We start from the raw sequence: 12,868 nt of genomic DNA on the forward strand, positions 1-12,868 counted from the left end.
ACAGTGTTTAGTGATGACAGATCCAGCGGATTGATGTCCATCATTGCTTTTCCTGACTAGCAACATGAGGACACTGGGCTTGAATAACACAATCCAGCTAATAACAAGAGAAATGTAAATGCCAACCATTACCAGAGATGATTTTGAAGAAAGCCTCTGAATGCTAGTTTAACTGCGCATCTTGGGGGAGACATGAATACTTCTGCACATCTAATGCAACACAAGGCGGAATAGTCACCCGTCACACCAGGCGCTGCCAGTTCTGATGTCTATCAACCACATAGGGTCACAGTGATAATCTGTGTGCCCAGGACAGCTCACACAGAAATTAGCCGGGTTTCCATTCAATTGTCAAGCACATTTTTAAATGTCGCAAATAAGAAATCCGAATTAGGAGCATCTCCATCAAGTGCTTTGGAAAACAGCAGTTAAACTAAGCTTCAGTGTAGTTTGGTCAGAAGTTGTAACTAGAGGTTATGCACAGCCTTAATCAAAACAAATCAAATACATCTTGATGTCCAGTAAATTGTCAATTTCAGACATTTTATGGATTACAAACAAAAAGAAAACATTAGCTGCAGCCCTAATTATATACTATCCACTTAAACTGAAGTATAATTAAAGGTTCAACTGATAAGCTGAAAAACAAAGTGACACTAGGCTGTGAAAATAAAAATAAATGAAAGAATATCTACAGTCTGGCTTAAAATGTATCATGTCAGCAGCGAGGAGTAACATAATATTTCTAGCCAAAAGGAGAGAGACATGAATAAGGGCTCTCTTATAATCACAGATGAGCCAGAGTAATTTTCTCTGGTAGATGAACAGGACTCCTTGGAGACCGGCGCTCAGACTAAACATCCGCCTGACATCTGGCTTTATCCTCAGACACCTGTTCAACCGTTGGACCATCCAGGGAGTCGACACACACAACCTAAAGCAGACACCTCTCTAAAGAAATGTTAAAACAGTAATAAACATTAGCGGTTCCCCAAACTGATGAACATTGTCAAATACAAACATGTTTTGGTTCTAAATACCTATTAAGACCAAAGCCTCGCCCTATTTGTGAAGCCACTGAAATCCTACTCCAACAGGAAGAATATATCAGAGATCTACAATCATTCAACTCCTTTAAAGCTGAGACAAAGAAATGGTGCATTACTACCCAGCTCTGTCAGCACTAGACTGTAACGGCTCCTACCTCCTCCATCTGTCCGGGTTGGACTTTCACTTTGTCTGTCTGTCAGTTGTTGACTGTCTGTCGGTCTGTTGTCCGGTCTCTGTATGTCTTGACTTTGCTGGTCGACCGTTTACTCCACCTGCGTGTCTTCTCTTGTCGTTCAACTGTTTGTAAATTATATATTTCATTTAGTCTGTATGCTTTTACGTTGTGTCTCTGACATGATGTTTTTATTCTGTCCATTTTAACATTGTTCTCCCTTATTTTATTTGCTTTGTCTGTAGATTGTATTTGTAATCTAATGTTATTAGGTTTGTTCTTAACATCAGCATCATTGGGACTACAGATGAAAAATAGCCTCTTGGCTAACTCTGGCACATTTACTGAAATGTTTTTATCAATGTGCACTGTCCCTTATTAAATAAACCATTATAAGAAAATAATTTTAAAAAGACCATCTCATCCCTGCTAATATGTCCATGATGATTTCCACTACCTCAAGACTGTGTGGCTACAGAAGCGATGCTTCCCTGCATTAGTTCAACACACTGGCTACCCACACTTCTGTGATTAATGTGAAGGGGAAATGGTGCAGTGAAAGCTAGAGATGACAGACGACGAGCAGAAAAACAGAACTCTGTGGTCAGGTTTAATTGCAAAAATAACTAAATTCTTGAGTACCAGGCGTGTTTGTAGGATTCAAAGAAAGGGGGAGGTGGGCTGAGCCCCAAGGAGAGCGCCATGGCAGGGTATGTTTGCGCGCAATTTTCTTTGGGGGTCCCCGGGTATCCATTGTTTCCGACAGTTCATAGATTGGTTTAATCAGACAGAGTGTGATTTTGCTCTGTAATTTTGTTTGCATTCAGTATATAACACAAGAGACATAATGTCAGGGTCATAGTGATATCGATAATTAGGGTCCGAGCGACAGACGAAGTCTGTCCGAGAGGACCCTATTGTTATTATTTATTGTATTTTGAATTTGCTCGTTCACACTCACTCACTGGAGACAGTTTCCCTTTCATTTGCCTCAAGTAAAGCTAAATGTAAGCAGGTAACAATTGTTAACATTAACAACTACCGACAGCCACATTCTGTAACAACCTGGATGTACAAGTTCATGCCGTGCATCATTGACTTTGAGCTAAACTCCTTGGCTATAATCCTGGCTGTTGACGAGAGACGTTACATGGTAGAGTGAGAAAGCCAGCGCAGCAGCCTCCCCAAGGTCCTAGTGCCGGGGGATTATATCATTAAGTATGATGATAGGCTATTGGATTGTAATTTGAAGGGGTAGAAAACATACAAACCAGAACGCACGCACATATGTAGCATGTTAAGAGTTATAAATAATGTGTACAAGTGAGAAGCAATAATTACATTTAATGATATTAAAAAATTTAACAAATTTAAAACTTTTAAAGCCAATAATGACACATTATTTGGGGCGGCTGAAGAACATTGTAGGCCTAACGACACCCCTGTCCAGTATATTTATGTGACTACCAGGTGTGAGGGATCATATTATTGAGAGATTTCTAAATTATGGTAAAAATCTTAATTAGTAATTAGGTCAGATGTCTCTCAGGGTCACATCAGGGCAGCATGGCTAAGCGACAACATAGGGAATGGACATTCCCCCTTCTGAGATGTGAAACACACAGGATTGTTGGCAGCTAACACGGGCATTTTTAGGCCGTCCTCATCCTGAGCTGCTGCATGCAGCGTGGCATAAAACTCACTCATCTCTCACTGTGAATGCCTCCACGCTATTACAAAAGACGCCTTCTCCGAGAGGATTAGCAGCTCCCACCATAAAAAAAAGAGACAGAAGGAGCAGCAACTCGTGCTGAGAATGGAAAAAACAACGAGCAGGTGTCACCCTTACAGCTTGTGAAGGGGACGACCACAACAGCACAGAGGCAGCCCAGTGTTTGTTTAGGCTCCGTCGATCTGTTTAACCCCTGGAGTGCGACCCAGAGGGAGATCACATTTAGGGCCATTCAGACACAAAGGCCTGCGTTCAGGGCTCCGCTTGGTGCCACAATTGGTACGCGTGGACCCGAGCACTGTATTTTGAGGCAACAAATCATGTTTTGCTATGCAAAGGAATGTGTCATTTCAAAGTGTTTGTGTGAAAGCCAAGGCCAGCTATGTTAGATAATCTGACATTTTTTGTTTTTTTAAAGACTCTAAATACCATTTGAACTACACACTAGGGAGGTTTGACTAAGTAGGCCCAATAATGCCTAGGGGGAAGAAAAAAATCTATATATTTTTATAATCCTTATTTCTAACTATGTGAATGACAATATTGACATTTAGTCACATCACAAAGAGTATGCACGGATAAAAAACACCCGTCGTGATCAGAATTTGCATCGGTTTTTTTCTGCTCTTTTACTCACTCTATAGCAAAAGAGATGATGATTAGTCATGATTATGACATGCATGTCACTCAAATAGGAATTATACAACACAATTTATTATTAAAGCAGCTTGTTCATAACTGGTATAAGCTACTGGCTCACCTAATTGCACTGTCCCACAAAACATCCACATCTGCAACTGGACAGTCATGCGATTGCTTTCGGTGCTTGTGCCTACTTTTTGTGATTGACGGTCATGTTTGCTCTCCATACTGATACTAGAAGAAGTGGAATTCTACAATCTGCTCCAGTGACAAGTTATTCCAGCGAGCATCAAACAGAGCTTTTCAAGATTCAAGATTCAAGATGTTTTATTTGTCACATACACACACAGGGTGTGCAGTGAAATGAAAGTGGCAATGCTCAGCAGGAATGTGCAAGGGCAACAAGTACACACTATTTACAAATAAAAAACAACACAATATTTACAGTAAGTGTGTGTGTGTGTGTGTGTGTGTGTGCCTAAGAGGGGCAGTTGTGTGGGTCTATGTGGGGGTCCTGGTGAGGTCGGAGTTCACAATCCTGATGGCCTGAGGAAAGAAACTCCGTCTCAGTCTCTCTGTTCTTGCAGCGTGACTACGGAGGCGCCTGCCTGACCGCAGCAGCTGAAACAGTCTGTTGTTGGGGTGGTGAGGATCCTTCATGATCCTGCCGGCTCTGGTTCTGCACCTCCTGGTGTACAAGTCCTGCAGGGTGGGAGTGTAGTTCCAATAGTGCGCTCAGCCGAACGCACTACTCTCTGCAGAGCCTTCCTGTCCTGAGCGGAGCAGTTGCCAAACCAGGCTGTGATGCTTCCTGTCAGGACGCTCTCTACAGCTCCAGAGTAGAAGGACTGAAGGATCCTCTGGGAAACTTTAAATTTCCTCAGCTGCCTGAGGTGGTAGAGGCGCTGCCTTGCCTTTCTCACCAGAGTGTCTGTGTTTGTTGACCATGTCAGATCCTCGGTGATGTGGACTCCCAGGTATTTATACCCGCTCACCCTCTCCACAGTAGTCCTGTTAATCCCCAGTGGTGAGTACGTCCTCTGTTGTTGTGACCTCCTAAAGTCCACAATCAGCTCCTTAGTTTTGGTGACATTCATGATGAGGCTGTTGTCCTGGCACCAGAGTGACAGATCAGCAACTTCCTCCAGGTAGGCCTTCTCGCCGTTGTCGGAGATCAGGCCCACCACCACTGTGTCATCCGCAAACTTGATGATGGTGTTGAGCTGAACCTGGCCACACAGTCATGTGTGTACAGGGAGTACAGTAGGGGCTGAGGACGCAACCCTGGGGGATCCTGTGTTCAGGGTGAGGGATTTGAGGTGTGTCTGCCCACCCTGACCACCTGTGGCCTGGCGGTCAGGAAGTCCAGGATCCAAGCACACAGGGGGTGTTCAGTCCCAGCTCAATCAGCTTGCCGCCAGTCTGGAGGGACTATGGTGTTGAAAGCTGAACTATAATCAATGAACAGCAGTCTCACATAGCCCCCTCTGGCTGTCCAGATGAGAGAGTGTGGTGTGCAGTACCTGGGAGACAGCATCATCCGTGGATCTGTTTGGGCGATAAGCAAACTGCAGCGGGTCCATGGAGGAAGGGAGGAAGGCGCAGATGTAGTCCTTTATCAGCCTCTCAGCATTTCATGACCACCGAGGTGAGGGCCACCGGTCGGTAGTCATTCATACATGCTGGAGAAGCATTCTTGGGCACAGGGACAATAGTGGATCTCTTGAAGCAGGCGGGACCACGGACTCAGCCAGGAGAGGTTGAATATTGTGGTGAACACTGGAGCTAGCTGGTTAGCACAGGTCTTCAGTACTCGCCCAGATATGCCATCTGGACCTGCAGCTTTCCTGGTGTTCACCCTCAACAGAGCCCTCCTCACACTGTGCTCGGTCACAGAGAGTGTGTGTTCATCCCCAGCGGTAGAACTCACCGCCACGCTTAACGGTGTTGTTGTTAGCGCGAGCTAGCGCTGTTGTTGCTAGCCTCAAACCCGTGCATAAAATGAGTTCAGGTCGTCCGCTAGGGATGCGCCGGCACTCACCATAGCGCGGGTCTGCTCTGGTAGTTTGTGATAGTCCGTAGCCCCTGCCATAGGCGCCTGGTGTCGCGCTGCTCCATCTGTGATTCCACTCTGTCTCGGTACCTCCTCTTGGCCTTCTTCACCGCCGCCCTCAGTCTATAGACCGCTGCCTTGTACTGCCCATGTTGCCGGATACAAGACCGGAGTTATAGGCAGCAGTACGGGCGGTCACAGCTTCACGGATGGATCTATCAACCCACGGCTTTTGGTTAGGAAAGTCCCTAACTTTTACCGTGGGGACGATGGTGTCCGTTAGCGTTGCTATGAGGCTCATTGCTACTCAAGAACTCGCTGACGCCACTGGAACTGGATTGGATCATGTCCCAGTCGACGATACTCAGAGCGCCCTGTAGCTCAGCCTCTGATTGGTCAGACCACCGCATTCGTTCCTCGTCACTACCGCTTCCCGCGATCCTTTGTTTATACTCCGGAAGCAGAAAAATGGCGGCATGGTCTGATTTCCTAACGGAGGGAGAGAGACAGCCTTGTAGCCTCTCTTGAATGGCGATAGCAGTGGTCCAACGTTCTTTCCTCTGGTAGCACACGTAATGTGCTGGTGAAAGTTCGCATGACTTTTTTAGGTTTGCCTTGCTAGAGTCCCCAGCCACCACCACAGCCGCGTCGGGCTACTTGTCCTGATGCCGACATAACACATCATGTAGGTCCGATAGTGCTACGGCGGTGTCCGCTTGTGGTGGAATGTAGACGGCTGTGGTGATGACCGAGCTGAACTCCCGGGAAGGTAGAATGGACGGCATGAGATCGCCAGATGTTCCAGGTTCGCGAGCAGGAACGAGAAAGAGTCTTAATGTTCTTGGGGTCACACCACATGTTGTTTGTCATGAAGCAGACCCCTCCACCCTTAGATTTACCAGACTCTTCCGTTCTGTCTGCACGGGAAACAGAGAAGGACTCGGTTGGGCATATGACTCGATCCGCACCAGCGGGTCAGCCAAGTTTCCGCCAGACAAAAGATGTTACAATCCCGCATGTCCCGTTGGAATCTGATCCTTGCCCTAAAATCATCCATCTTATTTTCCAGAGACTGGACGTTAGCAAGAAGGATGCTGGGCAAAGGTGGACGGTGGGCTTGAACTCTCAGTCTGTTCCGAATTCCGCCCGCTTCCTCGATGTTTTCGTCTCCCGTAGTAGCGGCTCCACTGTTGTTGTTGCGGTTCGCCGCACGATCTCTGCCGGCCACGCTGGATCGATGGAAAAAGTGGACAAAAACCCTTGTTTTGCGCAAAAGTTTATGTCCAAAAGTGTGCTGCGGTCGTATGTTGTTAGTGCCGATGTGTTTGTGGCAAAGAAAATATTAAAAATAAACACAAAAACTAAAAGAGCGCACAATCTCCGCGGAGCTGCCGCGACGGCGACTGGACACAGCCGCGCCATCTTCAGACATGGGATGTCGAGAGTAAACTCGCTCACAGCTCCATAATTTGGGAACAATTATGCATAATGTTATGTCTCAAGTGGATTTCTGTCTGTTTCTGTGTATGAGTCTGGGTCTATTTGTGATGAGCTATGCACGATACCGTCCTCATACGCGTGTGCACACAATCACAGAGACCACCCATGGGCGGACAGAGGACCGTTTCCTCTTCTCTGGCTACAGGGCCTATTTCACATGCCAGCCTGCTCCAACCACAAAAGGAGGCCAGTTCCTATTCAGCAGTTAACGAGGACGACAAACTGGAGGAGACATTGTCCCTGCTCCTCAGCCCCTGTCACAAAGCGTATTGTTCCCGTCAATCAACATAGCTGCTTGTTTCCACTACCCCCCCCCCTACTGCCCCCCCACTCTTCCATTCTCACTCGACCCGTGGCTACTCGCTAAGGGAAAAGGTTTAACTCACTGATTGAGTGGTCCTCCGAATGTTTAATTGGAGGAAGTCGCTATCACAAAGTCAAGAGTTCTTCACCTTCAGGAGAACAAGATAGTCATCAAGCCATTTGGCTACAAAACACATAGAAGTCACCTTGCTTGCACTTTTGGGTATAAAAAGAAAAAAAGACTTTCTGCCTCCAGTCACCGGTCTGACTTTGTGGACTTGAAGTGATTATATGTATTGTGAAAACATTGAATAGATGTGGCTCTAAGATTTTGAATAAAATGTATATTTATATTGCATGTATATGCACTATTTTGAGAACTAACTGATCATTTATAACATTCTTTCAGCAGAAATGTCAACCAGTATCTGGTTACAGCTTCTCTAAAGTAAGAATGTGCTGCTTTTCTTCATTTCCTTTATGCAATAATGCTGGAGAACATCAGAACTTGGATAAAAAAAATCTAAATCAATGCTATTGTGTCTAAACTTTCAAAGACAGCTGGAGAGCACAACAACTGAGGCTGCTCACTGCGGGACTGTGACAGGATATCAACATCTGCTTAATGGGTGGACATAGAGGCAGAAGAGAAACACAGGTAAACGATAGGAAGGATAAACTACTCTACACACAGCCACTTCCAAGCCACTGTGTGAACAACATGATTAGAGCTTCGATTCTGCTCAACTACGTCACAATAGCCAGAAGTCATTGGCCTAATTACCTTACACTGACATTTATGAGGGAACACACACAGAGAGAAGAGGAGGCACAACACAAGACGGAGAGAAAACTGCCAGACACTAAATCACTATATCAAACACAAAGCATTCCCATCTTCCAAATATTCCCTTCTTTTGGGGGTTTCCAGGGGATTTGCTAAAGCTGTACATTGTGCAGAGAAGATTCTTCCTTTTGTGTGTTGGCGGCGCTGTTGAAAACAGCCCCATAGATGGCATTATGCTGACTGAGGTACAGTACAGATAGGGCACAGCAGAGTGTGCAGGAGTGGGAGGATTGTGGTGGGAGCTTCCTTTTATCCTGGTTCAATGGCTCAGAGAAAAGGGTGATTAGTTGGTCCCATCTCAAAGTGCTGCCACGTCTTTGGTTACAGAGATAAAAGGCCCGCCTCACGTCGAAGAGGGCAACCATTGTCACGCGAAAAAGAAACAAAACCTCCTGTCTACTTAAGTGAGAGGAGACAATGGACAGTCCTAAAGAATGCTTCTTCTTTTTTTAAGAAATGTCTTCAGTCAGTTTTAAAACAAACCAAACTCATTGCGGGGACGACAATGTAATGCTTCTTTGTACCATATAATTTAATACCATAACCTTTTCTGCGGAAACAAAGAGCCCTTTGAAGAGAACATAAATGCCATAATAAGACACCGATGACAGGAACATCCAGGAGATCTTCTCTCGCTCCACATCCCAGCCACTTCCCCAATCCCCTCGGAGAGCTTTCTCGGACAGTAACGGGCCTGTCCCACTGATGTCAGCGCCGGCCACTGAGCCCGCGGGTCGGTTCCAGGTAGAGCAATGAGAGTAAGGAAGTGGGAACTTTCTTGTCAGTCAACCGGACAGGGGACAAACTGTTTATAGGAAGGCTTTGTCAAGGGTCCGTCTATGGTATGCAGGCTATGTGCTCTGGATCACTGGCTGTGAAATCCCATCAAAGGAGGCTTCTTGGTCTTAGCGGTGTGAAGCTAAGCTCCACAAGGAGATGAGCTGCTGGCGGCCCCAGTGCGACAACCAGAACCCCTCTGCCAAACATGGACATGTGGATTGGAATTTACAGAGGGGAGATTCATATTTGGGTTTTTTGTGCGTATCAGCAGGTGTTCCCTCCACGATGAGTTGATGGTATTGTTTTGGGGGCCTTGACTGTGATTGGTTGGGGTAAACACTAGATGGGCTTGTCTGTTTTTATATCCATAATGTAATCCTCTGACCTACACTGCCATGCCACACCTCTGAATGAGAAGAGTGGCATGACTATACGGAGGAGAGACAACATTTAAACATGGGACCACGGCTACAGGGGCAATGTGGCCTGAGAGTAGAACAAAAAGCTACAATGCAAACCTCTTTTGAGAGCGACTGTCAACACTTGGAATCTTTCAACACTTGAGATTCTTTTCCCACCGTCCACATCTAAACCTTGTGGGACTGTTGTAACAACACAAGTGGTTAGGACATGGCACTGACTGATAACATCTGCCGAGGAGTCTGGATGGGCAAAGCATCTCCTGACCCTTTTGACCTTTATCTGAAAATCTTTCATTCAGAGGTCTGTGCCTAGAGCGAGGTGATGTTTGAAGCACCGTTCCTCCTGCTGAGTCGATAAAAGACATATTGCCTTTGAGAGCTGCAAGAACTGAGAAATGTGAGGGAAGAAGTAGGAAAATCCGGACAGTTGATACTTACGATACAGACAGCCTGCTTCTCCATTAAGTTGAGACCATCCAGAGCAACACTTGTACACCGTCTGATAATCCTGTCTGTAGACTTGTCTGTATGCAGTGTAGTACGCTGTCCTGTTGACATGGCAAACATCATGTTCAAAACCTTCAATCAAACCTGTTGAAGTGGCAGTCTTGAAACAAATAGAAGAAATATTTATTGTAGTATTCCACTGTAAAACAGCAGTGTGTGAGACAACATATAACCCGAGATTAGGAAACGCAAACATGTAATCTGATCAAACGACTCGCAGCCTTTTAAGTGACATACGTGCATGATGTTCAGCAAACATTTCCCCAGACTTCTAAGGCGCCCGTTTAAAGTGTGAGACGAGCAGAGTCAACTTCTGAGCACGGAGCCGATCCCTGTACTTTGGGACCCCTCTCATTGCTCCACAGCCATTACGCATTGTGGGAACACGTTTTGGTTAAAGCGAGTAATTGTGGCTTTAGCTGCCTTCAAAGCAGCCTTTGACTTCGTAACACGGTAAATAACGCTGCGAAGGCGAGCGTGAGCAGCAAAGTGAGAAACTCCTGAAACAGAGACGGGCTAAAATGTTAGCATTAGGACACTCCTTCCCAGGAATGCTGGCTGCAAAGACGGCAGGGAGTTAAATAGCGTGTAACCCCGATGAAGTGGGGCTGCACCTTGCACTTCACTGAATGAGGGGTTTAAAGCTGTGACTACAGAACACGAACGAGAGCGACTGAGAGGAAAGAGGAGGTCAAGGAGCTCATCCGGTTTGATACCGTTTGGAGAGGTGTTGCCTAATGAAGGATCACGCCCTCTCTGATAAATTCCTTTGGGTGCATGACGCATGAAGACATAATTAATGCTTGGCTCTAAGCAGAGATTAATCAGGAAAGCACTACATCCACTGCAGGTGAAGATGGGAGTGTTTTTGTGAGAACAAAGTCGGAGTATTACTCACCTCCTCTCGTATCCCATGCACCATGACTGTCCCACACAGCCTTGCTTCCACACTTTAACCATGCGTGTGAAGGCCTGCACACACGGCTGCCTCTGGGCGACCAGCGTCACCGCCCTCTCCACACACACATTGGGCCTGCAACCAAAAGCAGTGATGAAAAGACTTAAGTTGTCAAATTGTTTCCACAGATGGCAGCGTGGACATTTATGAATGCACTGAGAAATGTTGCAGCAAAGGTAGATGGAGAAAGCTTACGAGGCATTTTCTAGTCATGCCTGCGAGGGCATTACCTGTGCTGAGGTGTATTTTTAAAGACTTCAGGGGAATTCCAAATACATTATAATGGTTGGAACGCCGAGCTGCACAAGATGCTACCTAGTTTAACGTAAACTCAGAATTCATCGGAAATGCTACCTGGGAATCTTTTATATTTCATTGGCACGAAAGTGGCCATTTCATTTTATATCTCATACTGGAAATGTAAAGAGAAATTAAATCACAACCAGACCAGATCAAATGTTTTAGATGTGAGCCACTGGTTGGCTGGGAAACAAAAACCCATGATGCACATGGTCTGCAAACAGTTACCACTTTACTGTACAATATTTTCTAAATAAATGAATAATACAAAAACATGCCACAATTTTCCAGACAATTCCCACAAGGCATGTAAAGTGTTTTCCCTGGACATACAGTAGAACATGCATGTTTTTACTTGTTCGTACGAGGCTGAATGGCAGCAACAGGAGACAGCTAACATGTTCCGCCCCCCAGGTAAAACACAACAACCCTTTTTTTAACTGTGGTGTTTTGTCCTCCTGACACAAAGTGTGTCTGGGTTAACGGGCAGACCTGACACGGATGTCTTTCACGTCACTTGCTGCAGCACACAGAGGAGCCTCGTCAACAAAAAGTGCAACAGGATCTTTGGAACATTTCCGAACACTCCGAGGACAGACAGGAAAGGCTTTGCATACGGAGATCAGCGGGAATCTGGAAACAACATCCAGCTGCTCATCTCATAAACAATAGTAACCACGATCCCTTCACATAACAGAGATCTGATTTTAAGTGGCAAGAATCTTCTCTCGCATAATTCACGCTCCTTAATACGTAGACGTTTAAAATACTGTGTGTTCACTTTGAGTGACTTCAAACTAACGTTGACAGAGTTAGGAATGCAGTACAGAGCGTCCACATGGAGCTACTATATCATCATGTTAATTACAGTGATACTGTGCATGGAAGCCCAGAAAGAGCATAGTGAGAGTGCACAACTGTTAAATTAATCATTCAGCATGTACAAAATAGCTCCCCCAGCTGCTGTTGGATAACTCTAGCAACAACAACAAACACTTCACAAGACTCACAAGCCTCTGGTTGAGTCTCCTGTCACAGGTTGTTTTAATGTGCAGGTGAACCAGAAGTTTTAGCAAACTCAAACTTTAAAAGGAATGTGAGGCTGTAAAAAAGTTGAGGATGTAAAAAATACTAAGAGTACGCCTCATCAGGAATCTGTGTGCTAATACAATAGAAGTTAAACAGCCGATAAACAACCACACAGAGGACAAAAGGTTACTTACATATGAGGTTGTAGATTGTTGGTGATACCATAACTCATTGCATTAACCTCTATTATAAATAGTAGGGGGGAAAATAAAATAACAAATTCCATGCTTCTTCTTCTTCTTGGATCAGTTTTTAAAAAAGGTGAATGAATAACTCTTTAAGTCTTTCATGAGTAACCAAATTTTAAAAAAATTACAAATCCAAGCGCTCCACAAGGAGAAACCTAAAAAGCGCACAAAGGATCTTCCGCGTGGAAATGATCAGCACTTTCCAGAAATGACCCAGCCATCACATGCGCTGTGTTTCCCCTCTCTCAGCCGGTGTGTGTCTGTGCGTCGGTGTGAGTGTGTGTGTCTGTGTGTGACACTGACTGAAAACTAAAGCTCACCGACG

At 45.4% G+C, this 12,868-nt stretch overlaps 1 protein-coding gene across 2 annotated transcripts in view; it reads right to left on the bottom strand.

Moving 5' to 3' along the window:
* megf6b (multiple EGF-like-domains 6b) overlaps positions 1-12,752 on the bottom strand; it is a 61,272-nt gene extending 48,520 nt beyond the window's left edge. For both annotated transcript variants that reach the window (XM_056437172.1, XM_056437171.1), the window contains exons 1-3: positions 12,490-12,752; positions 10,907-11,041; positions 9,940-10,049 (exon numbers count right to left, since the gene is read on the bottom strand). In XM_056437172.1, the coding sequence (XP_056293147.1) occupies positions 9,940-10,049; positions 10,907-11,041; positions 12,490-12,581 (337 nt within the window). In that variant the 5' untranslated portion in view covers positions 12,582-12,752. The remainder of the gene's footprint in view (positions 1-9,939; positions 10,050-10,906; positions 11,042-12,489) is intronic.
* Positions 12,753-12,868: the final 116 nt, after the last annotated feature.

The sequence above is a fragment of the Pseudoliparis swirei genome, chromosome 18 (assembly GCF_029220125.1).
Source record: "Pseudoliparis swirei isolate HS2019 ecotype Mariana Trench chromosome 18, NWPU_hadal_v1, whole genome shotgun sequence".
Lineage (NCBI taxonomy): Eukaryota > Metazoa > Chordata > Actinopteri > Perciformes > Liparidae > Pseudoliparis > Pseudoliparis swirei.